This window comes from Bombina bombina, chromosome 1, assembly GCF_027579735.1.
Source record: "Bombina bombina isolate aBomBom1 chromosome 1, aBomBom1.pri, whole genome shotgun sequence".
In the NCBI taxonomy this organism is placed as follows: domain Eukaryota; kingdom Metazoa; phylum Chordata; class Amphibia; order Anura; family Bombinatoridae; genus Bombina; species Bombina bombina.
This window is the reverse complement of record NC_069499.1, coordinates 84,800,401-84,823,773: the sequence shown is the minus strand read 5'-3', so window position 1 is coordinate 84,823,773 and position 23,373 is coordinate 84,800,401. Positions and strand designations below refer to the sequence as shown.

Below are 23,373 nucleotides of genomic sequence, written 5' to 3'. Positions count from 1 at the left end.
AGTTCTGATCCAGAACCAATAAGTTCTTAAGATCAATATAAAAAAAAAAAAAAAATAAAAAAAAAAATTCCTTCACATGACTAAGGGGACGGCCCCCAAAACGTTGTGTTTTATGTTGATCCCCATGCTCCAGTAATAAAGGGGTTTTTATTTTTGGACACATTTTTGCATATTTTTTTTTCTTTCCCCTGAGCCTTTTGATTCCTCTCAGCCTGCAGCTTGGCCCACATGGTGTCAGCGGTTTCCATGCTTCAGGATTGCTTCCAAGCTTGACAAGGAGAGTGGTGAAGTACAAGTTAATTCTTTTTTCTACTCTATGGGAAAAGATGTGGAGCCGGTGTTTAATGCCTTTACATTCCAAGAAGGGGAAGAGTTTGACTTTGAAATAGTCATGAACAAACTCAGTGATCACTTTGTACCCAAACTTAATGTGATTCATGTGCGTTTGCATAAACGCACTCAGCGTGTGGAAGAATCTGTGGAGTCATTTGTACACAGCCTGTATGAACTAGCTGAATTCTGTGAGTTTGGTGTTGCTAAAGAAGAGCAAATCAGAGACAGAATAGTTATAGGAATTGCAGATGCTGAGGTCTCACTGAAGCTACAGTTGGAGGCTGAATTAACGCTAGATGGGGCTATTAGGATGGCCCGCCAGAGTGAACTGGTGAAAAAGCAAAGAACTGACATGAGGTTTGAGAGTATTGTGGATGAAGTGCAGCAGTTCAAGAGAGCTGCAGGTGAAAGACACAGTGTGAGCGATAGACCAAGGGCAACAGATAGGCCCAGAAGTGGATTGGTGCACGCGGTGTAACCGTACCCATGATCAGAATGTCATATGCCCCGCTAAAGATAAAAGGTGTAGAAAGTGTAACCAAATGGGCCATTTAGAAGTGGTGTGTAAAACTCATAGTTTCCTTAATTGACTCTATGATAGTGACCAGGAGGCTCAAGATGTGTCCTTTGTAGGTATCTGTAGTATTCTGCAGAATCGAAATACACCCAAATTGAGAAAGAGTGCCTGGCTGCAGTTTGGGCCTGTGAGCACTTCCAGCGTTACCTAGTGGGTTTAGATAAATTTAGCATTGAAACTTACCATAAACCGCTAGTCCACAAATCAATTCCTATGATATTGAGAAGACACCCATAAGATGCCAGAGACTTCTGATGAGGCTACTCAGGTTCAATGTTCAGGCAGTGCATGTGCCGGGGAAACAACTGATAGTGACAGATACACTTTCCAGGCTCCTGCTGGCTGCTGCTGTAGGATCTTCAACGGAATCAGATGTGAAAGTGTACGTGGATTCAGTTCTGGCAACTAATTCCATCTTGTCAAGAAAGCTAGAGCAAATAAGAAAGGAGACACGTTTAGATACAGACCTTCAAGAACTTATCAAGTACATAAGAAAGGTTGGACCGAGAGCCGGGCAGCCTGGATGTCTTTGAGCTCTTATCAGTCAGAGAGGTCACAGCTCACGGAGTTGGACGGTTTAGTGCTGTTCCAAGACCGCATTGTTATTCCTGTTAGCATGCGGCGTGAGATGTTAAGCAGGATTCACAATGGCCACTTGGGCATTACAAAGTGCAGAGAAAGGGCAGCTATGGTGGTATGGTGGCCTAGGATCAGTACCGACATTGCAAGCCACGTGTCAAAATGTGCCTTTTGCCAGGAACGCCGGCCTAATCAGAGAAGAGAGCCCTTGATTTCTACGCTGCTGCCTGCAGGCCCATGGCAGAAGATAGCCGCAGATTTGAGCGAACTTCATGGGAAAAAGTACCTGATTGTGATGGACTTCTATTCCAAGTATTTAGAGATTGCACCCCTGAATAAGACCACCAGTCTGGCCATTATCACTCGTCTCAAAAGCTTGTTGCCCGGTGGGGCATACCAATGGAGCTAGTCAGTGCAGTTTGCTTCCATTGAGTTCAGTTCTTTCAGCAGTGAATATGATTTCATCAATTCTACATCAAGTCCACATTATCCGCAGGCCAATGGAATGGCCGAAAGGGCAATTCAAACAGCCAAGTTAATTTTGAAGCAATCTGAGCCATATCCAGCTCTCTTGGCCTATAGGGCGACTCCCATCCAAGCCACAGGTTTTAGCCCAGCACAGTTGATGCTTGGATGTCAGATCGGCACTGCTCTACCTTCTGTGGGTGTCTTCCAGCCAGCCCCCTCTATTCCTCGAGATGTGGTCCTTAGGAGGGATGAAGAGGCGAAAAGGGGCTACCGATTCTTCTACGACAGAAAACACTCTTTGAGGCCCTTGCAGGAGCTGAATGTGGGCCAAAATGTCAGATTTAAACTGGATGATGAGAAGAAATGGAAGACGCCTGCTACCGTAATAGAACGTTCTCCAGAACCAATGTCTTATGTAGTCCTTACTGATGGAGGAACAGGCACATATCAAAATAGAAGACATCTTTAGCCAGTACCTGAGAGTTTGGGACTGGATGCCTCAGAGCCACAGCCGGTGTGATTCCCTGTTTTAAGAGGGGTGACTTCCCCTCAGTAAGACCACACAGGGATATTTCTGTGCTTCCAGCAGACTCGTACTCACCTTCTTCTGTATCTGTAGAGGATATTTCATGTAAAATGACGTCAAGGGAAAGAGTGGTGAAACTTCCAGCCCGCTACTGGGATTTGCACTATAGATAGAGCAGTGACCAGAAGAATAGGCAGAATAATCCCATGGTCACTGTGGACTAGGGTAGTTTACCCCGATTGTATTTCTTGTTATTCATATATATTCTCTTATAATTTATTATTTATTGTACACAAAAAAATTTTTATGCTTTTTGTATACCTTGTTATTTTTTGTACTTTAAAAAAAAAGTATGCTTTATCCTTTGAAAAAGGGGAAGATGTGATGAGAGTGGGAGTGTGACATCACTGGATGGGGGCGTGGCCTATAGCCATTATAGTCTATGTCGCAGTTACTAAGTCTGATGTGTTGTGCAGTCTGTATACTTCTATGCTCTGCAATAAAATAACATTGTACCTTCTATGCTGTGTCCTGCATCTCATGACACGTGCATTGACTATAATATTTGATTGAAAGCTATCAGATATTTTTTCCATTTAAAGGGACAGTCAAGTAAAAAAAAAACTTTCATGATTTAAAGGGCATGTCATTTTAAACAACTTTCCAATTTACTTTTATCACCAATTTTGCTTTCTTCTTTTGGTATTCTTAGTTGAAAGCTAAACCTAGGAGGTTCATATGCTAATTTCGTAGACCTTGAAGGCCGCCTCTAATCTGAAAGCATTTGACAATTTTTCACCATTAGAGGGCGTTAGTTCATGTGTTTCATATAGATATCTGAGCTCACGCACGTGAAGCTCCTAGGAGTGAGCACTGATTGGCTAAAATGCAAGTCTGTCAAAAAAACTGAAATAAGGGGGCAGTTTGCAGAGGCATAGATACAAGATAATTACAGAGGTAAAATATGTATTATTATAACTGTGTTAGTTATGCAGAACTGGGGAATGGGTAACAAAAGGATTATCTATCTTTTTAAACAACAAAAATTCTGTTGTTAACTGTCCCTTTAAGATTTAAGAGAGGCTTTTCTTATCTAATCAATGTTGTAGGGCCTAAAGATTTTCGTCAAATCATCTTTGATTTACCGCCATGAATTTGTATAACTGACTGTACATTGCAACTAATCTCTCTAAAGAAGATAAAGCAGTAAGAACATAATTGTGGTTAGGCAGAAGCCAGTTGTTTTGCAACAAGAGGTACTAGATATGGTTACTCAAGCTTCCACACTTTTTTGTCCTTTAATTGTTGGTCTATTTACAAAATACGTAATATGTTCTCACCCACCAGACAAGCTACACCAGTAGTTCCCACCCCTTACTTTGAGTCCACACTAAAAGTGCAGGATTTTAGGATAGTCGTGCCTTCGAACAGCTTAGACAACCTCATTGATTGACTTCTGCTCAAGTAAGGGTAGAAACTGGCATCAAATGTGTGCTTCATCAGCAAGGTTAGTACATCCAACCAATCCCATTGCTGAAATTTCTGACGTTGATGAATAATGAAATTAAATCTGGAGATGGACTTTTCAATTTTTTCTTTAGTTCGTATATGTTGTCTTTGGGGTTTGTTGGTATGGAGAAATATTTTTCTGAAAAGTGGGTATAAAAATATTCCAAGTTGAATAGAAAAAAATGCCATTGTAATATGATGCATGTAACTAGGAAGGAGGATAAATATTATTTCATGCTAATGGAATCACTGATGCAAGTGCTATAATGTGAAAAACATTAAAACATAGATTTTGATGGCAGAAAACCAAAGGCTCATCAAGTCTGCCCATACTTACTATAAATTGTTAGCTAAATTTGTTTGTAGGATAGACGTATGCTTATCTCAAGCATTCTAGCAGTCCCCCACAGTGTTCATCTTTACCATCTCTAATGACAGTTTATTCCATGAATAAGTAAAGAAATTACATTTAAAGATATTACCCTTCCGCACAAGATTATCATCATTTGTTCTGGTGTTGCTCTTTAATAATCTTAAAGGTTTCTATCATATCACATCTTTTTTCTCTTCTCTAAGATATATGTAAGTCACTTATTTGTAGAGTTATTGTTATCATCAGGTATTTGTAGAGTGCCAACAGATTCCGCAGCACTATAAACATAGCAGTGAACATGTGCGCATGGGGATCAGCTCCCTTACCTGAGTCACTGCTGGCTTCTTCTTAGGACATTCTGTTACATGTCCTTTTTAATCGTTTGTAATAAAGTCGTCTTGCTTTTATATAACGTTGCCTGGAGAGTACTTATTGTCCAGCTCACACTCACCTATTTGTACGAAAGGTTTCTTATCCAGGAATATAGTGCGCTTCTTGAACTTTGTATATTGGTATACTGTATCTGTTTGGGGCGTGTGTAGCAGACACGTCTGAAGTAGCAGCCTATCCACTGGATCCACGAAGGGGGTGTGTCTCCCGCCCACTCTCCATTGTGCCGGGTCTGCGTCAACACACCGGACTCTCAGGAAGAGCGCACAATACAGTGAACTGTTACCATGCACTATAAACATAGGTATGATATCTAAAAGTATTTGGAAGACAAATAGGTAGAGGGCCCTGCCAAGAGTTGCACTGTTATAAATCAACTCTCATGAAGGTGATCTACCAAAAAGCTGGGCTCAAATTGTATGCATCCCTGAACGCATACGTGTACATATAAATACAGCTATACATATGTAGAGAAATACATACATATATCTCATTGTAATCCTGCGCTCATGTTTGCACAAGCTGCCGGCTGTTATTTTTTTTGTTCAAAATGAGGCTCCATTAAAGTCTACGGTGGGAATACAATCCTGCATTCGCAACTTTGCAAAGTATTTTTTTCTTTGTGAGGATGCGACAGCTAGAGCAAAAATGTTTTACTAGCGACCTGTAATACTTGTGCAACTGGACATGCAATGGTAAAAAAAGTTGAGCGAGAGTGCAAATTTGCGCTTTACTCATAATCTAGCCCAGAGTAGGCATTTGTAGTCGCCATTGATCAAATTGAAGACAACCTTATAGAGTCATTCCAAAATGCATATGCAATTATCCATGGCTGTGCTCCACCCATTAATTTTCATTTTATAAAGCCTGTCTCCGATCTTATTAGGCTCTCTGACAAAGTTCATTACAATTAATTTGGCTGCAGTACCAGATAAGGACAAGTAGAGTGCTATTGATAGCTCAGATTAGTGCACAATCTGGTATTAAAAGTCTATGGTAAAACTGAACAACTAGAGAATGTTTAGCATGGCAAACATTACATTAGAGCACCCTATTCTTTCAATGGATATTGCGACCTGAAGTAAAGTGTTAGGGCTAAAATAAAAGTCTAACAAAACACATGTAAAACATACAAATAAAATATTACACAAATTTATGTATGTATATATATATATATATATATATATATTACATATAAAATATAGTTTATATATTATTAAAATGTATAAAATAGGGTTTAAAAGTGTATATAACAAGATGTTTGACTGGGAAGGGCTCAAATGTGTGTGTCTATATATATATATATATATATATATATATATAAATATATAAGCAGATTGTTGCTTCCAATGTCTCACGAGTGATAATTTATTCGCCATCAAAATGTGTATATATATATATATATATATATATAAGTGTTTCCTCGCCTTTGGAATTTTGGGGAGTTCTAAGTGTAGTAAATACATTTCCGGACTACGCTTCGCTGGTAATCCCAGTCGTGTGCATAGGTCGAGTACTTCCCTCCATAGTACTTTTATCAGCGGACAACTCCACCAAATGTGTAAGTCATCTCCGGTATTCCCACAGGCACGCCAACATGTGGATGGATTTGAGTTAGAGACTCTGTGGAGCCTACTAGGTTGCATTGTGTGGCTGTTTAGGGATTCAGGTTTTGGAAGAGACCTTGACGTGGTACTTGGCTTATCCCATTTGGCCAGATGCGGTAACTAACTCTTCCATTTCTGCTTTTAATCTTAGCTGAGAGCTTGTAAGTGAGTGCTGGACTTTCTCTGTGTGCTGTATTAATTTGTTTTGTAATTTTCCCTATGGGCCTTGCACCCAGACCTGTCTGGGGTTAACTGCCTGTGACTCTGGGGACAGTGCAGCTTCCTGAGAGTGCTATTGTGCACCCAGGGCTGTGCATGTTGCAGGGTCATGGGATGTGTACCTGGTCCGGTCTGAGAGTGCAGTCCCCTTCCGTGTTTTGTATATGTCTAGGGTGATTACATAAGCCTGTGCACCCTTCACTTGTTCCCAGTTTGTTGGATTGAGAGCTTGCATTGTGTGACTCTTTAGGGACTCAGGTTTTGGAAGAGACCTTGACGTGGTACCTGGGCTTATCCCATTTGGCCAGATGCGGTAACTAACTCTTCCATTTTTGCTTTTAATCTTAGCTGAGAGCTTGTGAGTGCTGGACTTTCTCTGTGTGCTGTATGTGTGTGTATATATATATATATATATATATATATATACACGTTAGCAGAGATGTGCACTCTCACTTAATCACAACTACCAGGGTGCTAGTGAAGTTAGGTATACAGCAACAAAGAAACTTGCACTCACTGGACTTTTTATCAAAACTTTACTTGAAAATAGTTAACTATTTTCAAGTAAAGTTTTGATAAAAAAGTCCAGTGAGTGCAAGTTTCTTTGTTGCTGTATATATATATATATATATATATATATATATATATATATATATATATACATATATATATATATATATATATGCATTCTTTTTGTATGTTAGCACTTTTAAGTAAACATATGCTTACTGTACAATCATTGATCATATTAGCTTATACCTAAGTTGTCCTTCTATATATATACTCAGGTTAGTATGTTTATACCTTAATTTGTAATTGCTGTTCCAGCACTATTTGTTTTTAACCAATGAGGTTTTTTCTTCTCTTTTAAATAGGGCACACATTTGTAGCACATTATGGCTATGATTACAGTCCATTGACCGAAACCGGTCAGACAAGCTACTTGCTCTGGAACAGCTTGCTATTTTTCCTGCTTCATTTTAATCCATGGAATAAAGTTTTGTTTTTTATGCTCAAATTCTTGGGACTTCATCTCTCTCTTTTTCCACCTTTGTGAGAGGTTTGTTTGCTTCAGCTACAGAGGAGCGCGGGTCATCATCACCTGCCTCAATATTATTATCAGGTGCTTCTTGTGAGTTTGAGATCATGCTGTCTAGAGGGTATAGAAAAAACTTCATGTTATGAATTGTGGCCTGAGGGTCCTTGATGTGCTTGTCAGCTCTATCTGCCTTAGATGACTTTCTGGAAGCCATGATGATAGAGAATATAATGTAAATGGTAAAATTGTAATGAGCTGCTTGGTAGAATATTTCTTAAAAGTGCCTTAGTCCTGATGGTGATAAAGTTCAGGATAACCACACCATAGCTATTTAGTGGTATATGCTTATGTAATACAAATATTCATGTAGTTTATAGTCCTATCCCTATAAGGGTTGTTAGGCCTTGACTTAGTTTCTTATTTTTTTTATATAGTAGCTACAATATTTTTTGTTGCTAATAGAATGTGTATTATTTTATAATTATATCTGTCTAGAGAGTAGTTTTTTGTTGTTGTTGCATATTTTTTTCCTACAGTCTTAATGAGGCATAGTGGTTGCACCTAGTAGACTTCTCTTAAGCTGTATGTATACAAAATTCCCCCCATTCTGTATTTAAATTGTGTTAAACCTTCACAGTTTATAAGGACTTAGATCAGTTTAATATGTTTAACTTTTTGACATTTTTATTTAGATAAGTTTGTTGATTATAGTTTTTGGTTTTAATTTTATGCACTTATAATATACAAAATAGAATTCTGTCAACTCAAAGCTTGAGAGCCTGAGAAATTATCCTATGTGCACTATTAAATTATCTATACATTTCTAGTTGTACGTCCATGTACCATTTTAAGTATTAAAAAATAATTAAAAAAAAATAAAGCTAAAAAAAGAAAGTTAATTTGACACATTAAATTGACTTGGTCTATTTTTATTAATTAGTAACCATGGGTAATTCCCAATAAGATGTAGAGATAAGAAGGATGACAATACAAGATGGTTTCTCAGGGGTGGTACATATGGACACACAGGACTGGCAGAAGAGGCAGAGCTCTGGCTGGTACACGTAGCTCTGGTAGATATTAGAGAGGGGCTCTGATGTAAACTCAGCTAAAGAACTCCTCCTCCTCCCTTAGTTCTTCCTCTCGCCGTCTCTGTACTTCTAGGTCTTTATTTATCCAAAACTCTAAAAGTTGCCATTTTATTTTTTGAGTGCCGTCTGTCTGTACTGCTTTCTCTCTGGTTTCAATTGGAGCTATTTTACAACAGAAATAAAAAAGAATAAAAAATTAGGAAATGTTACTCTTATAACATTATGCATCTTATGGAGGGCTATAAATAGCAATTTAATATATTTCCCCATATTTATGCATATATCATATCACCCATTCATGTTATATAAATGATAGTTTTATAGCCGTATGTCCCTTTTATCCCCTCATGGGATATTGATATGTTTGATATTAACCAGTATTAAAGCACATTTATTCTGGCTTGAATTTTATTCTGTGATACAGATAGCAATAACACATCTATATCTGTGAGTTCTACCCGACCAGTACAATTCTCTTGTGAAAACTTAACTGTGATTGTTGCTATATAAATATAAAATGTGTTACCTACTTTTGTATTAATATAGTATAACACTAATGAGAATGAATTGCCTACCTAGGGTTAGGTTTATATCATTTATTCTTCATTGTGTGTATAGTGAGACTATGTATTAATAGAGGGGATCCCTAGTGGTTCATTAAGTATTGTGAGGATTATTCCTGTCTTAACTAAAATTTGTTCTACAATTGATTTTATCAAAGGGACACTTGACAAAATGTAAACTTTCACAATTCACCCTATGTAATGGTACTTTTAATGCTTTTTTGCGCCTTTACGTATTTATAACTTGTCCCAAAGCCTAATCCCTATATATTACATTACACAAAAGCAGCCTTCAGTCTCACCTGCCCTCTCTCTTTCTTTCACCCTCTTACTGTTTTTCTTACCAATTTCCTTATCTATTTTACCCCCTTTATGCAGTTTCATATTTCCTACTATTCTATTTATTTCCTGCTCTTTCCCAGGTGCTTAATCTTTGCTTTTAATTATGTTTGTTGTCTTTTCTCACCTTCCCCTGATTGTTCAGCCTTCTTCTCCTGCACCTTAACCTCCTCCACTTCCTCCTTCTGTTCCACCTCTTTTTTCTCCTTCCTTTCTTTCTTTCTTTTCTTTGTTATCCTCTTCTCCTTTTCCAGAGAAGCTTCAGAATAAATTAAATTAAATGACATATTATTGTATAATACACCATGAACATTATATACATTTACTGTCTCTCAATATATTGATAGAACTTATCATTTTATATAAATCTTGTTTCATACTAACTTTAATGTTCTTACAATTTCCAGTGTATGTCATCTCTGTAACAACACAATATAGATCCCTTAGATCTTCTACAATAGTTTTATATGTAAATATATTTTCTCTCTAACTCTAGCATTACTCAGTACATTTCCTGTCTGTACCTCTTCCTATTACACTCACTCTATCTCTGTCATTGCACTACAATATTCCTGTGTCATACAGTCTCCCCCCTTTAACCTTCCATATTTCATCCTTACTAATGAGTTACATTTCCCTCATATAAACAGCATGTAAGTTCTGTTACCTTTCCTAATGACGGGGCTGATGTTTGGTTGCTCCTCATCAGGAAGTTTGGATTTTCTAAAAACAGGAAAATACAACATTTAAAATGATATATCTGTCATAAACTACTTAGTCATTAGCCAGTTGAGTTTATATAAAAGGGAAATAATTGTAAAAGATAACAACACAGAGTTCCACACCTGGGGGCCGATTTAACAAGCTGTCATTCGGCCCCAATGCAACTGTTTACACGCAAGCCTTCTGGCTCGCCGGAAAAAGCAGTTAAGAAGCAGCGGTCTTAAGACCGCTACTCCTTAACTTGTCCGTCTGTGGACATCAATCCGCCTGATCGTATACGATCGGGATGATTGACACCCCCTGCTATTAATCTGTAGGGGGCGGCATTGCACAAAAGCAGTTCACCAGAACTGCTTGTGCAATGTTAAATGCATGTCATGTCGGACAGACACTTGATAAATCGGCCCCCAGGACTGTACCACAAAACACAGAACAGTTGGGAGCTCTTCATTTAATTTGAATGTAAATCATGTGAAATGCAGCACATAATTACTGATGTTACTGATGATGTAATAGAGGGGCACTGGTATAGCACAACCTCATGACTAGCCAATGGCAGCCCCTCAGCTTCATACCAATGTAAAGCAACAGTGAGGTGGGCATGATTTGTCATGATATGTGATCAGTATTACACCGTGAAAAGCTTGTTCTACCCAGAATCTGTAGCACAGATGTGTTATTTTATACCCAACAAAATGGTCTGTTATGTAAATTAGTTTCTATATGAATCAAAGAATTACATTTATTATCACCATTTAGTCAAACAATTTCCCTTTTTACATCAATTGTGATTATAAAAGCAGCAATTATATAAATATAAACATAAGAACAAAGAATGTCAAACAACTACCAGGGAAGGATGCTAAAACGCCTTACTGTGTGTTAAATTTGTGCCCAACTGCTTCTCTGATGGTGCTGACTTGTTTTACAAAAAAAATAAGTTGAATAGATAAAAATGTAAAAGTGGAAAATATGTTTTTATATATTTAAGATTAGTTTGTGTGTGTATATAGACAAACAAAATATGTCACAGCATTTCTGTTTGTCTTGTGACTTTTGTGGGCTGCACAGATGTATTATATATACAAATATAAATATCTAAACAATATGGCTAAACTGTAACTTACCGGATGATCTTCCTAAGCTCCCATCCTCCAATTATAATAATTATGAGGGCAATGACTCCCACACCAGCAAATACGTATACTGTAGAGAAACAGCAGGTAAACCAGTATTATTAATAGAATTTACCAGTATTGAGATAATTATTAAGTACAATTAAATAAACGTGGCACATTATATCTTCTACCTTTATTATGCCATGTATTTAACCAGTGTTGTGTTAATAAATGACACCTATGTATCAAGCTGTTTGTAAAGTGATGACATCATATGAATTAGAATCTGTAAATGGCTGCAGTGACAGCTAGGATTAGTAGTTAAAGGGTAACTGAAGTATTATCTACCAGATAGTATATTATTATAACTCTAGTGTAATTTATAGGGCACATAACTAGATGTATATGAGAGCTATTCTAGAATTTTATTTTAATAAAAAAAAATTATTTTTTCACTTACCTGAATTATTCAGTCCAGCCAGAATTCCTGTAAAAATGACAATAAAAGTTAGAAGTATATAAAATAAATGCTTGTTATTCAGATTTATTTTATAATTATTACCAAACTCTCTAAATCTAACACAATTAATAAATAATGCATTTAAACTGTACAGCCCTGTAAACACAGAAGAAATAATTAGGCTGACTAATATTATATCCTTACCATTTGCTAATGCAGTCTTGAATGCCTCACTGTTCATTGGTCCCATGGTCATCCCTATGTACAAAGACAAAATAAAATAACTATTTTTGCTGTAGTTCTAACATCACACAATTAATGTCCTACATAACTATATAAGTAAATAGTGCACATGTGCAAGGGTCTTTGTAAATTGCCTTATCACCAGTTGGTACACAAGTAGATAATGCTGTTAGGGATACTTGTATAGGATGTAGCCAAGTTATGTGACATCCCTGATTTATTTTTATATGTCTGTGACACCTCAAGAACAATATAAATACAACACAATAATAAAACTATTATGCTCTGCAGTCTGTGTAGCCAGTAGTGTAAAATATAGGTGACGTTAAGATATTTAAGATGTAGTGAGTTTATAATCCAAAAAATACCTATTGCGCATTCTGGTATCTGTTAACCCTTAGCTCTAATTCTGTGTGACAAAAATATCTGAGAGCTGTGATAGATCATGTTGTTGACACCTTATATGATTTTCCCCGGACAAATAAAGTTTCCCAAACTGAAATTTATTGACCTCCTGATGAACTTTTTGAATAATCATGGCATCATTGTTTGTATTTTTGAAACCTAATACTTTTCCATCCATATTCTTTACTTCCCCCATGCAAATATATATTGGTAATATTTGCCTATGTAATTGCACACTCTACAGGGAGTGCAGAATTATTAGGCAAGTTGTATTTTTGAGGATTAATTTTATTATTGAACAACAACCATGTTCTCAATGAACCCAAAAAACTCATTAATATCAAAGCTGAATAGTTTTGGAAGTAGTTTTTAGTTTGTTTTTAGTTATAGCTATTTTAGGGGGATATCTGTGTGTGCAGGTGACTATTACTGTGCATAATTATTAGGCAACTTAACACAAATATATACCCATTTCAATTATTTATTTTTACCAGTGAAACCAATATAACATCTCAACATTCACAAATATACATTTCTGACATTCAAAAACAAAACAAAAACAAATCAGTGACCAATATAGCCACCTTTCTTTGCAAGGACACTCAAAAGCCTGCCATCCATGGATTCTGTCAGTGTTTTGATCTGTTCGCCATCAACATTGCGTGCAGCAGCAACCACAGCCTCCCAGACACTGTTCAGAGAGGTGTACTGTTTTCCCTACTTGTAAATCTCACATTTGATGATGGACCACAGGTTCTCAATGGGGTTCAGATCAGGTGAACAAGGAGGCCATGTCATTAGATTTTCTTCTTTTATACCCTTTCTTGCCAGCCACGCTGTGGAGTACTTGGACGTGTGTGATGGATCATTGTCCTGCATGAAAATCATGTTTTTCTTGAAGGATGCAGACTTCTTCCTGTACCACTGCTTGAAGAAGGTGTCTTCCAGAAACTGGCAGTAGGACTGGGAGTTGAGCTTGACTCCATCCTCAACCCGAAAAGGCCCCACAAGCTCATCTTTGATGATACCAGCCCAAACCAGTACTCCACCTCCACCTTGCTGGTGTCTGAGTCGGACTGGAGCTCTCTGCCCTTTACCAATCCAGCCATGGGCCCATCCATCTGGCCCATCAAGACTCACTCTCATTTCATCAGTCCATAAAACCTTAGAAAAATCAGTCTTGAGATATTTCTTGGCCCAGTCTTGACGTTTCAGCTTGTGTGTCTTGTTCAGTGGTGGTCGTCTTTCAGCCTTTCTTACCTTGGCCATGTCTCTGAGTATTGCACACCTTGTGCTTTTGGGCACTCCAGTGATGTTGCAGCTCTGAAATATGGCCAAACTGGTGGCAAGTGGCATCTTGGCAGCTGCACGCTTGACTTTTCTCAGTTCATGGGCAGTTATTTTGCACCTTGGTTTTTCCACACGCTTCTTGCGACCCTGTTGACTATTTTGAATGAAACGCTTGATTGTTCGATGATCACGCTTCAGAAGCTTTGCCATTTTAAGAGTGCTGCATCCCTCTGCAAGATATCTCACTATTTTTGACTTTTCTGAGCCTGTCAAGTCCTTCTTTTGACCCATTTTGCCAAAGGAAAGGAAGTTGCCTAATAATTATGCACACCTGATATAGGGTGTTGATGTCATTAGACCACACCCCTTCTCATTACAGAGATGCACATCACCTAATATGCTTAATTGGTAGTAGGCTTTCGAGCCTATACAGCTTGGAGTAAGACAACATGCATAAAGAGGATGATGTGGTCAAAATACTCATTTGCCTAATAATTCTGCACTCCCTGTATAGTGAATTAACTGTATAGATGTTTAATATAGCAACCACTTCTTTGACGTCAATAAAACAGAGCAATAAAACATAATGGGGTCAATCACAATCGTGTAGAAAAATGTATGAAATTGGTTTCAATGGTGGTTTCTGTATAAAAATGATATATACATTTTGCTAAAGGCTTGTAATTGACCCCCATATTAGTTAATTAACCCTCTGTAGCAAGGAGACACATCAGACAGTACAGCCTACAGGAAGAGATTATCTATAACAAACTGAAGTCTTTAATGAGGAAGGATATTCACTTTACCTTGCGGGGTGCTCACAGGTGTACCGAAGACAGTTTGGAATATATACAGAAATATATAAATTGCCAAGTAGAAACAAGCCATGTTAGCTGTAGTCCACTCTCACAGAAAATGACTGTGCTGACTGGCTGCAGCTGAGGTATAATAGTGTGTGATGTCACTGTTGTATTGTGTGAAGTTGTGATATTGTGACATCATTTCCTTTGGCAACATCTGACCAAACAGATTTACCCACTGATATTTATGAATCTGTATTTTATAATATTATGGGATTATGTAATCCCTTGTTCTGTAAAATGATATTAAGATGTCAAGGAATAGTATCTATATTTTACTATAACATATAATTGGGCTAAAAGAGGCTGCTCCTAGGTTGTAAATCACCATAGAATAAGCTATTGAGCTGTTGTTTGTTCCTGAAAGAGTGCTTGTCTATCTGTATGTATTAATAATCACATTATCCTCAGCTTCTATAAAATGGTAACAAAAATACTTAATTTATACTGAGGGCCCTGTTTAGTATACTGTGGCCAGAAAGATTCCCAAGTAGAGGAATGTCCGTCTGCATACACAGGGAGCAAAGCATCATTCACTGCTAGAGTTTATCATTACACAAACCAAGGTCCACTGCTCTCATACAACCAGTTTCATGAGCAGAAGACTTGTCAATCATCTGTTTTTGTAATGTTTTCAGTCTGTTACAGGTTAGAAAGCAACATTCTAAACAAGGATCATTGGATCTCAGGGCCCTGAAAAACTCCTTATCCACAAGATGAAGGGGTAGATTTATTGTCAGTCAAGCGGACATGATTCATATCCTCTGTCGGCATTTATCATTGCACGAGCATTTCTGGGGCAATGCTTGTATAATGCCACCCCCCCCTGCTCACTGTCAGCCAATCGGCCGCTAGCAGGGGCTGTCAGATCTGGATGATATCAATCCGCCATTTAAAATGTAGGGGACAGGTTAAGGAGCAGTGGTCTTATGGCCGCTGCTTCTTAACTTCTGTTTCAGACGAGCCTGAAACGATGGGACTCAATCTCATAAAACAAGATGCATATCTTCTGTGACTATGATGCTTATTTCACATCCCCATAGCGTATGAAGTTCTTGGCTTCTCAGCAGCAAGTCAGCAGTTCCAGTCTGCTTTCTTTCCATTTAGTATTTGTATAATTTAAAAATTAAAAAGAGAGACAAGGATAACCCAACCCATATTTGGCAAAATCCTTGGCTACAGCAGTCTTCAGAACTGACTAACTGGCAGCCTAAGGGCTAAATGCGGTCCTCTACACTAGCTTTTGCAGCTCTAGGGAAAAACTAGAATTAACAATGACCCACTGATAGCTCAGGGTGCGCTATATCAATTGTGATGGACTCCGGATACCCTGACTTGGTATCTCCGCCAAAAAAACCTTCTTCACCCTGGATCCTATATGTATAAATATATATATATATATATATATATATGTGTGTGTGTGTTTGTATATATATATGTGTATGTATGTGTATGTACAGTATATATATATATATATATATATATATATATATATATATATATATATTTATGTATGTGTGTGTGTGTGCGTGTGTGGGGCCCTTCCCAAGCCCTTCCAAACATTTTGACATATAAAATATCCCTTTGTTCTTCACTTACAAATAAATAAATATATATAAATATATATAGTTCATTCTCCCCTGTTACTGAGGACGAAGTTTCAGCACTTATACTACGCTCTCACCTCACTACCTGTCCCCTTGACCCTATCCCCTCACAGCTGCTCCCCTCTCTCTCTGCTACCCTTACCCCTATACTAACACACACTTTCAACCTCTCCCTCAGCACTGGTACATTTCCTTCATCGATGAAACATGCGCTGGTCACACCTATCCTCAAAAAACCTTTCCTTAATCCTACCTCCCCATCCAACTACCGCCCAATTTCCCTCCTCCCTCTTGCTTCTAAGCTTCTTGAAAAACTAGTATATGCACGTCTATCCCATTTCCTTACGTTAAACTCCCTTCTTGACCCGCTGCAATCTGGATTTCGTCCCTATCACTCCACAGAGACAGCTATTATCAAGGTCACCAACTACCTACTTACAGCTAAATCAAAAGGCCACTTCTCTCTGCTTATCCTCCTTGATCTGTCCGCAGGCTTTGACACTGTCGACCACCCTCTTCTGCTCCAAACCCTCCAATCCTTTGGCATCTGTGACACAGCCCTTTCATGGCTCTCTTCCTATCTTCAGTGTAGCCTTCTCTGGGGCCTCCTCCGCCCCGTCACCACTTTCTGTCGGAGTACCGCAAGGCACTGTCCTCGGTCCCCTTCTCTTCTCAATCTATACATCATCACTAGGTTCCCTAATTAAGTCCCACGGTTTCCAATATCATTTGTATGCCGATGACACCCAAATCTACTTCTCTGCACCAGAACTATCTCCTTCCTTGCTAATCCGTGTCACTAACTGTCTTTCTCACATCTCTTCCTGGATGTCCTCTCACTACCTCAAGCTAAATCTCTCCAAAACTGAGCTCCTCATTTTCCCCCCTTCTTCCAAAATCTCCACCCCCAATATCTCTATAACTGTCGACAACTCCATCATTACCCCTACCCTGCACGCCCGATGTCTCAGGGTCACATTCGACTCAGATCTTTCCTTCACTCCTCACATTCAGTCATTGGCTAAAGCCTGCCGCTTCCACCTTAAAAACATCTCTAAAATTAGACACTTCCTTACACAAGACACAACTAAGAATTTAATCCACTCTCTCATTCTTTCCCGCCTTGATTACTGCAACTCTGTCCTCTCTGGTCTCCCCACCTGCCGCCTAGCTCCTTTACAATCCATAATGAATGCCTCTGCCAGACTCATCTTCCTTACACGTCGCTCTTCATCTGCTGCGCCTCTCTGCCAATCCCTTCACTGGCTTCCTCTTGCCTCTAGGATCAAACACAAAACTCTCACTCTGACATACAAAGCCCTCAACTGCACTGCCCCCCCCTACATCTCAGACCTTGTCTCCAGATACTCTCCCTCCCGTCCCCTTCGCTCTGCTCATGACCTTCTACTCTCCTCCTCTCTTGTCACCTCATCACACTCCCGTTTACAGGACTTCTCCAGACTGGCTCCCATCTTATGGAACTCTCTGCCTCGCTCCACAAGACTCTCTTCTAGTTTTAAAAGCTTCAAGTGCTCCCTAAAGACTCTACTGTTCAGGGACGCATACAACCTACGCTAACCTTTCCTAATACCAGTTCCTCTCCTCCACTGAAATCCCCTGAACCCTCTTAGCATGTAAGCCTAATAGTCCAGCTGTTTGTAGATCACCTTCTTAAGAGCTGACTACAACAGTGCAACTATTGGCAGGGCCCTCTACCCTATAATTGTTTTGTTGTACTCCCCCTTTGTTTATAGCGCTGCGGAATCTGTTGGCGCTCTACAAATAACCGATAATAATAATATATATACTGTATATATATGTAATGTATCTATATCTATTCATATAGGCCCAGATTAGTGGAGCGACATTATATATTCATTTAAAATGTCTATTTACAAGAAATGTTTCATTTTTATTATGATTGTAGCCAAATTTGGTATTGTAATCCAGATTTAAAATCGTTTGATAAATTAAGTCTGAAATGGATTTTTTTTCAAATCTTAATACTGGTTGCACTACAATGTAATTGAAGTGCAAATACACTTTATTTCAAGGTTAATTCACTAACAAAAGTTAGCCATTGTATAATACAACCTTTATATCATAATAATAATTCATAAATCATTAATGACTAAAGCTCTGTTTATAGCAGTTTAATAGCAGTAAATAAAGATTTAGCAGGATCCATGTGTTGATTAGGCATTCTGTTTAGCTCTCCAGCCACACATTCATGTGACAGTTATGACACAACCATATAATAATATTTTTTTAACTAATTAAAATATCTTTTTTAACTAATTAAAATATCGCTGAGTGCAACTCTCTTTCTCTGTTTATGTTACAGAATTAATAAAATGGGGAAAACACTGTAACATAGGCAAAGAGGTAAAATTTGAACAAATAAAAAAAAATAATAGAGGCAACATTGGCTGCTTTGATATAGCGATACATGAGCACGATACAAGATACTTCACAAAGGCAATATAATCTTTATAATTGTGCATGATTGGCTTTAGGGTAGGTGAAAAATCTAGACCACACCCCCAGTACACCCACCGCTGTGTTCTATTGAGTGAGACATGCAAATATTTTACGCTTGCATACATTTACAGCAACCATGTTTTAAATTTTTTATTAAAGTTGTTGCAGTTTTAATCACTTTAACCGCTCAGCAATAGGTTCTTGTTTTATGTGTGAGATTTTTGCCACTTTGCCCAACTATAGATGCTAATGGAATGAACGCCCACTAATGAATCTGTAGAAAACCATATGTAAGGTGGTGGTTAATGAACTTTGACCATGATCTCGCCTTTACAGTCCTTCGACATCCTCACAAGTATCTATTAATCACCCTATGGGGGATATTTATCAAAGCGTCAATCTCGGTGCATTCGCCGGCATCAATATGCTCGCCAGACATCGCTGACGCGGATCTGCATACAATGCCCTCATTTATAAGAAAAACAGTCAAAAACATGCGCGTCAAGTACGGCACGATGAGCGGACTGTTGTTAACTAACAGTCATCGATGTTGCAGTTATTCTGTTTTTTCCCAACTTTATTTATACCATTTCATTACTGTCCATGAACAAGCACATTTCTCTAAAGCTAATCTTTTATTTTTCATCTGTTAATGTCCATGAAATAGCTAGATTTATACCTTAGCAAACATAATATAAGTGATTTTTTTATTTTTTTGTTATACAAAAAAATCTGCTATATGATATTTTCACATAAATTAATGTGTATTTGTATTTCTAGAAGCCATGATATGCTTTGATCTCATTTTGTTTTATAAATGATTATTAATGCTAGAATTTGTACATCTTTGCACATACTTGTGTATATATATATATATCTGTGTGTGTGTGTGTGTTATGTCAAAAATCTTTTGCAAACATATTGACATGTCCCTAAATTCCTTTTTTTCTTTCTTTTTTTCTAAACAATGTTGTCTTTCATATCCCTGTGTTTATTTATACCACTATATGTATATAGTGTAAATGTATTATTATTCTGCGCATGAATAATTGTGAATATAACATTGAATCAGGGTATAATATGTATTTATTTGCAATCAATGGATATTTTAAGAGCTGGGCCAGTTTTCTATCTGTACCTGTGTATCCCCTCCTGATCGCAATCTAGTTTTAAAACCACCCCTACACAGGTGTTATAAAATGGGTTGGCATATAAGATGACATTTCTTACTAAAAAGGAAATTCAAGAGAAGGAAGACATACACTGAAAATAGCATGACAGTAAAGAGGTGATTTTAATTTCTGCTGTATCTGAATCATGACAGTTTAATGTTAGGTGGGCTATTTTGAGCTATCAGTTTAAGATTATATTGAATCAAACATCAATTCGAATTTTAAAATCATTGTCTAAAATATTACACTGTGTGTCCTAATATCAGCATCAATGATTATCTTTAATACTAATTTCACATATACATACTTTCAAAGTATAATACACAATGTAACAAATGGCACTTACAAGTTCTGATCCGTGATCAATGACACAAGTATCGAGCAATTTGATTCGTTAGTGATAGTTTAAAATGTATATTTGAATTAGATTGGCTGATGTCATAAATCATGTGATTATGCATATTCCAATCAAAAGTAGTTGAAAAAGTCACTAGTGTGTGGGTTGTTTAGGTGTCAAATTTAGTGCGAAATGGAGAGTGACTTGTATTACATGGCTTAAACATGGTGCAAATAGATTTTTCCAAAAAATAAAAAGGAAGTTAGCTATATTATGTTGTGTATTTATTTCATTTTTATCTCTATATCTATTAGTGCAACAAGTTTGGGGCAAAACTTTGCAACAAATTTGGAGAAATAATATTGTCCCCTTGCTTTGTAATGAGACAAAGTTGTAACATAATCCATAAGTAGTAATGTATTTTTCATTTTTATCTCTATATTTACTAGTGCTATTTACTAGTGCACCAAATGTGGATCAATAATATTGTTTGATTTAGAAAGAGTATACAATTTTAATAAAGTTTCTAATTTACTTTTATTATGTAATATGCTTCATTCTCCTGCAGCATCAACCATAAGCTTTCTGTGTTTTCAGACTCCCATTGATTTCTATGGCATCCGTGGCCTCAAGGGTGGCGGATTGAAAACTAGGTACGCTGCATCGGAATAGACGTGAGCGTATCTGTTAAATGTTTGATAAATTGGGAAAAGGTTCAATTAGCATTGAATGTGAATTTGAAACATCTGTAATGAAGCAAGCATCGATCTGCGTCGGATTGAGATTGCGAGAGCGTATATTTTGTCACACATTTCAACATTTGAAGATCTTGACGCTTTATTAACTACGGTGGATCAATCTCGCATCAAATACGATGCGGGATTCCAGCGTATTATTAGTTGACACTTTGATAAAAATCCCCCTATGTGTTAACTTATGACGAAACAAGCCAATAATTACAGGCTACATGCATATGTCCCTTTTCATTGGTTCAATGGCCGTGTCTTTCTCCGTATTTGAAATGCAATGAAGTTCCTGAGTACGACTATACTTTAAATTTCCTCTTAATGTGTTCACATTGACTTGATGCACTAGACTTGATGGACTAGAAGGGGCGACAATAGATATGGCTCAACAAAAGAGTTAATAGTATTTTTAAGAGAAATTACCCTCATATGAAGTCCATCAGCTATGTTTCACCATATTCTCAAGTGAAGTTTCAATATGCTGAACTTTAATCTTTGAGAGCGCTGACTATGGTTGGGTTTAGATTATACTGAATGGAGTGATGAGGGGCATTTCATTCTTGGCCTCAGTCCGTACAGTGTCTTAAGCCAGTCTATGTACACAGTGACTTCAAAATACAAAGTTAAAATAGTACCAAAAAGGACCAAATTCAAAGCATACTTTATTTTCCTATTGTAAAATGGGTTTTCTGAAGTTCTCTCACAGGTCTGATCATCTGGTTTAAGTATGTTGCTTCTGCAGGTCTGCCTATTTTGTTTTGCCAAATGTAAGCTTGTGAGTTTGTCTCAAAATACATAAGAGGCTCATGTAAGAAGCATTGGTCTTATGACTGAGGTTGAGAAGATAAATCACTCAAAAAACCTTTGCAGGGTGCGGCACTGCAAAGATTAACAATATTTAAATAGTGTTTTCAAGGGGTTTGTCGTTAAATGCTTGTGCAATAGTACAATTGGGCAGTGGACATACAGTGTCTGCTGCCTGCTCCCAAAGAGGTGGGAGAATAGATTCCCAAGTCGGGAACCCTCTCCATCCACACATTAGCACATCTGGCCCAATACACTAATTTCACTGTCAGAAGCAAAACTAGAAGCAAATGCAAGGTTAAGAATGCTGAAAACAGTGTAATTTATTAAAAAAATGTTTTTGTCTGTGCTGGGTGCTCTCGATCACTCTACTGCGAGATGCTATTGGTCTTCATTATTGAAAGGGAGGCAGCTCACCATTTACTGGAACTTCCTGGTTCGGACTTTTTTTGTTTTGTTTTGAGTGAGGACTGCCTTATTGAGGATCAGAGAGATATTTGTCTCTATGTCGACATGAAGTTTATAGTGGTCTAAAGACCATACAATTTTACTGCTATTTAAACGCACTGAAATTTACTAAATTATGTTTTTTTATGGAAAATTCTAATTAATAAATTGCCGATCCTCTAAAAAGCATCAAATACCAAAACTTACAGTAATGGTTATAAAACTGTTATCTAAGGCCTAGATTTGGAGTTTGGTGGTAGCCGTGAAAACCAGCGTTAGAGGCTCCTAACGCTGGTTTTAGGCTAACTCCGGTATTTGGAGTCACTCAAAATAGGGTCTAACGCTCACTTTTCAGCCACGACTTTTCCATACCGCAGATCCCCTTACATAAATTGTGTATCCTATCTTTTCAATGGGATCTTTCTAACTCCGGTATTTAGAGTCGTGTCTGAAGTGAGCGTTAGACATCTAACGACAAAACTCCAGCCGCAGGAAAAAAGTCAGTAGTTAAGAGCTTTCTGGGCTAACGCCGGTTTATAAAGCTCTTAACTACTGTGCTCTAAAGTACACTAACACCCATAAACTACCTATGTACCCCTAAACCGAGGTCCCCCCACATCGCCGCCACTCAATTAAATTTTTTTAACCCCTAATCTGCCGACCGCCACCTACGTTATACTTATGTACCCCTAATCTGCTGCCCCTAACACCGCCGACCCCTGTATTATATTTATTAACCCCCTAACCTGCCCCCCACAACGTCGCCTCCACCTACCTACACTTATTAACCCCTAATCTGCCGACCGCAAAGCGCCGCCACCTACGTTATCCTTATGTACCCCTAATCTGCTGCCCCTAACACAGCCGACCCCTATATTATATTTATTAACCCCTAATCTGCCCCCCACAACGTCGCAGCCAGCTACATACAATAATTAAACCCCAAATCTACCGACCGCAAAGCGCCACCACCTACGTTATCCTTATGTACCCCTAATCTGCTGCCACTAACACCGCCGACCCCTATATTATATTTATTAACCCCTAATCTGCCCCCCTCAACGTCG

The 23,373-nt window shown here is 37.9% G+C and overlaps 1 protein-coding gene across 2 annotated transcripts in view; it reads right to left on the bottom strand.

Annotated features, from left to right (window-relative positions):
* Nucleotides 1-8,533: 8,533 nt before the first annotated feature.
* Nucleotides 8,534-23,373, bottom strand: part of LOC128644865 (uncharacterized) — a 504,552-nt gene continuing 489,712 nt past the window's right edge. For both annotated transcript variants that reach the window (XM_053697490.1, XM_053697491.1), the window contains 6 exons: nucleotides 12,119-12,172; nucleotides 11,915-11,941; nucleotides 11,464-11,542; nucleotides 10,281-10,336; nucleotides 9,741-9,872; nucleotides 8,534-8,873 (listed from right to left, as the gene is read on the bottom strand). In XM_053697490.1, the coding sequence (XP_053553465.1) occupies nucleotides 8,725-8,873; nucleotides 9,741-9,872; nucleotides 10,281-10,336; nucleotides 11,464-11,542; nucleotides 11,915-11,941; nucleotides 12,119-12,172 (497 nt within the window). In that variant the 3' untranslated portion in view covers nucleotides 8,534-8,724. The remainder of the gene's footprint in view (nucleotides 8,874-9,740; nucleotides 9,873-10,280; nucleotides 10,337-11,463; nucleotides 11,543-11,914; nucleotides 11,942-12,118; nucleotides 12,173-23,373) is intronic.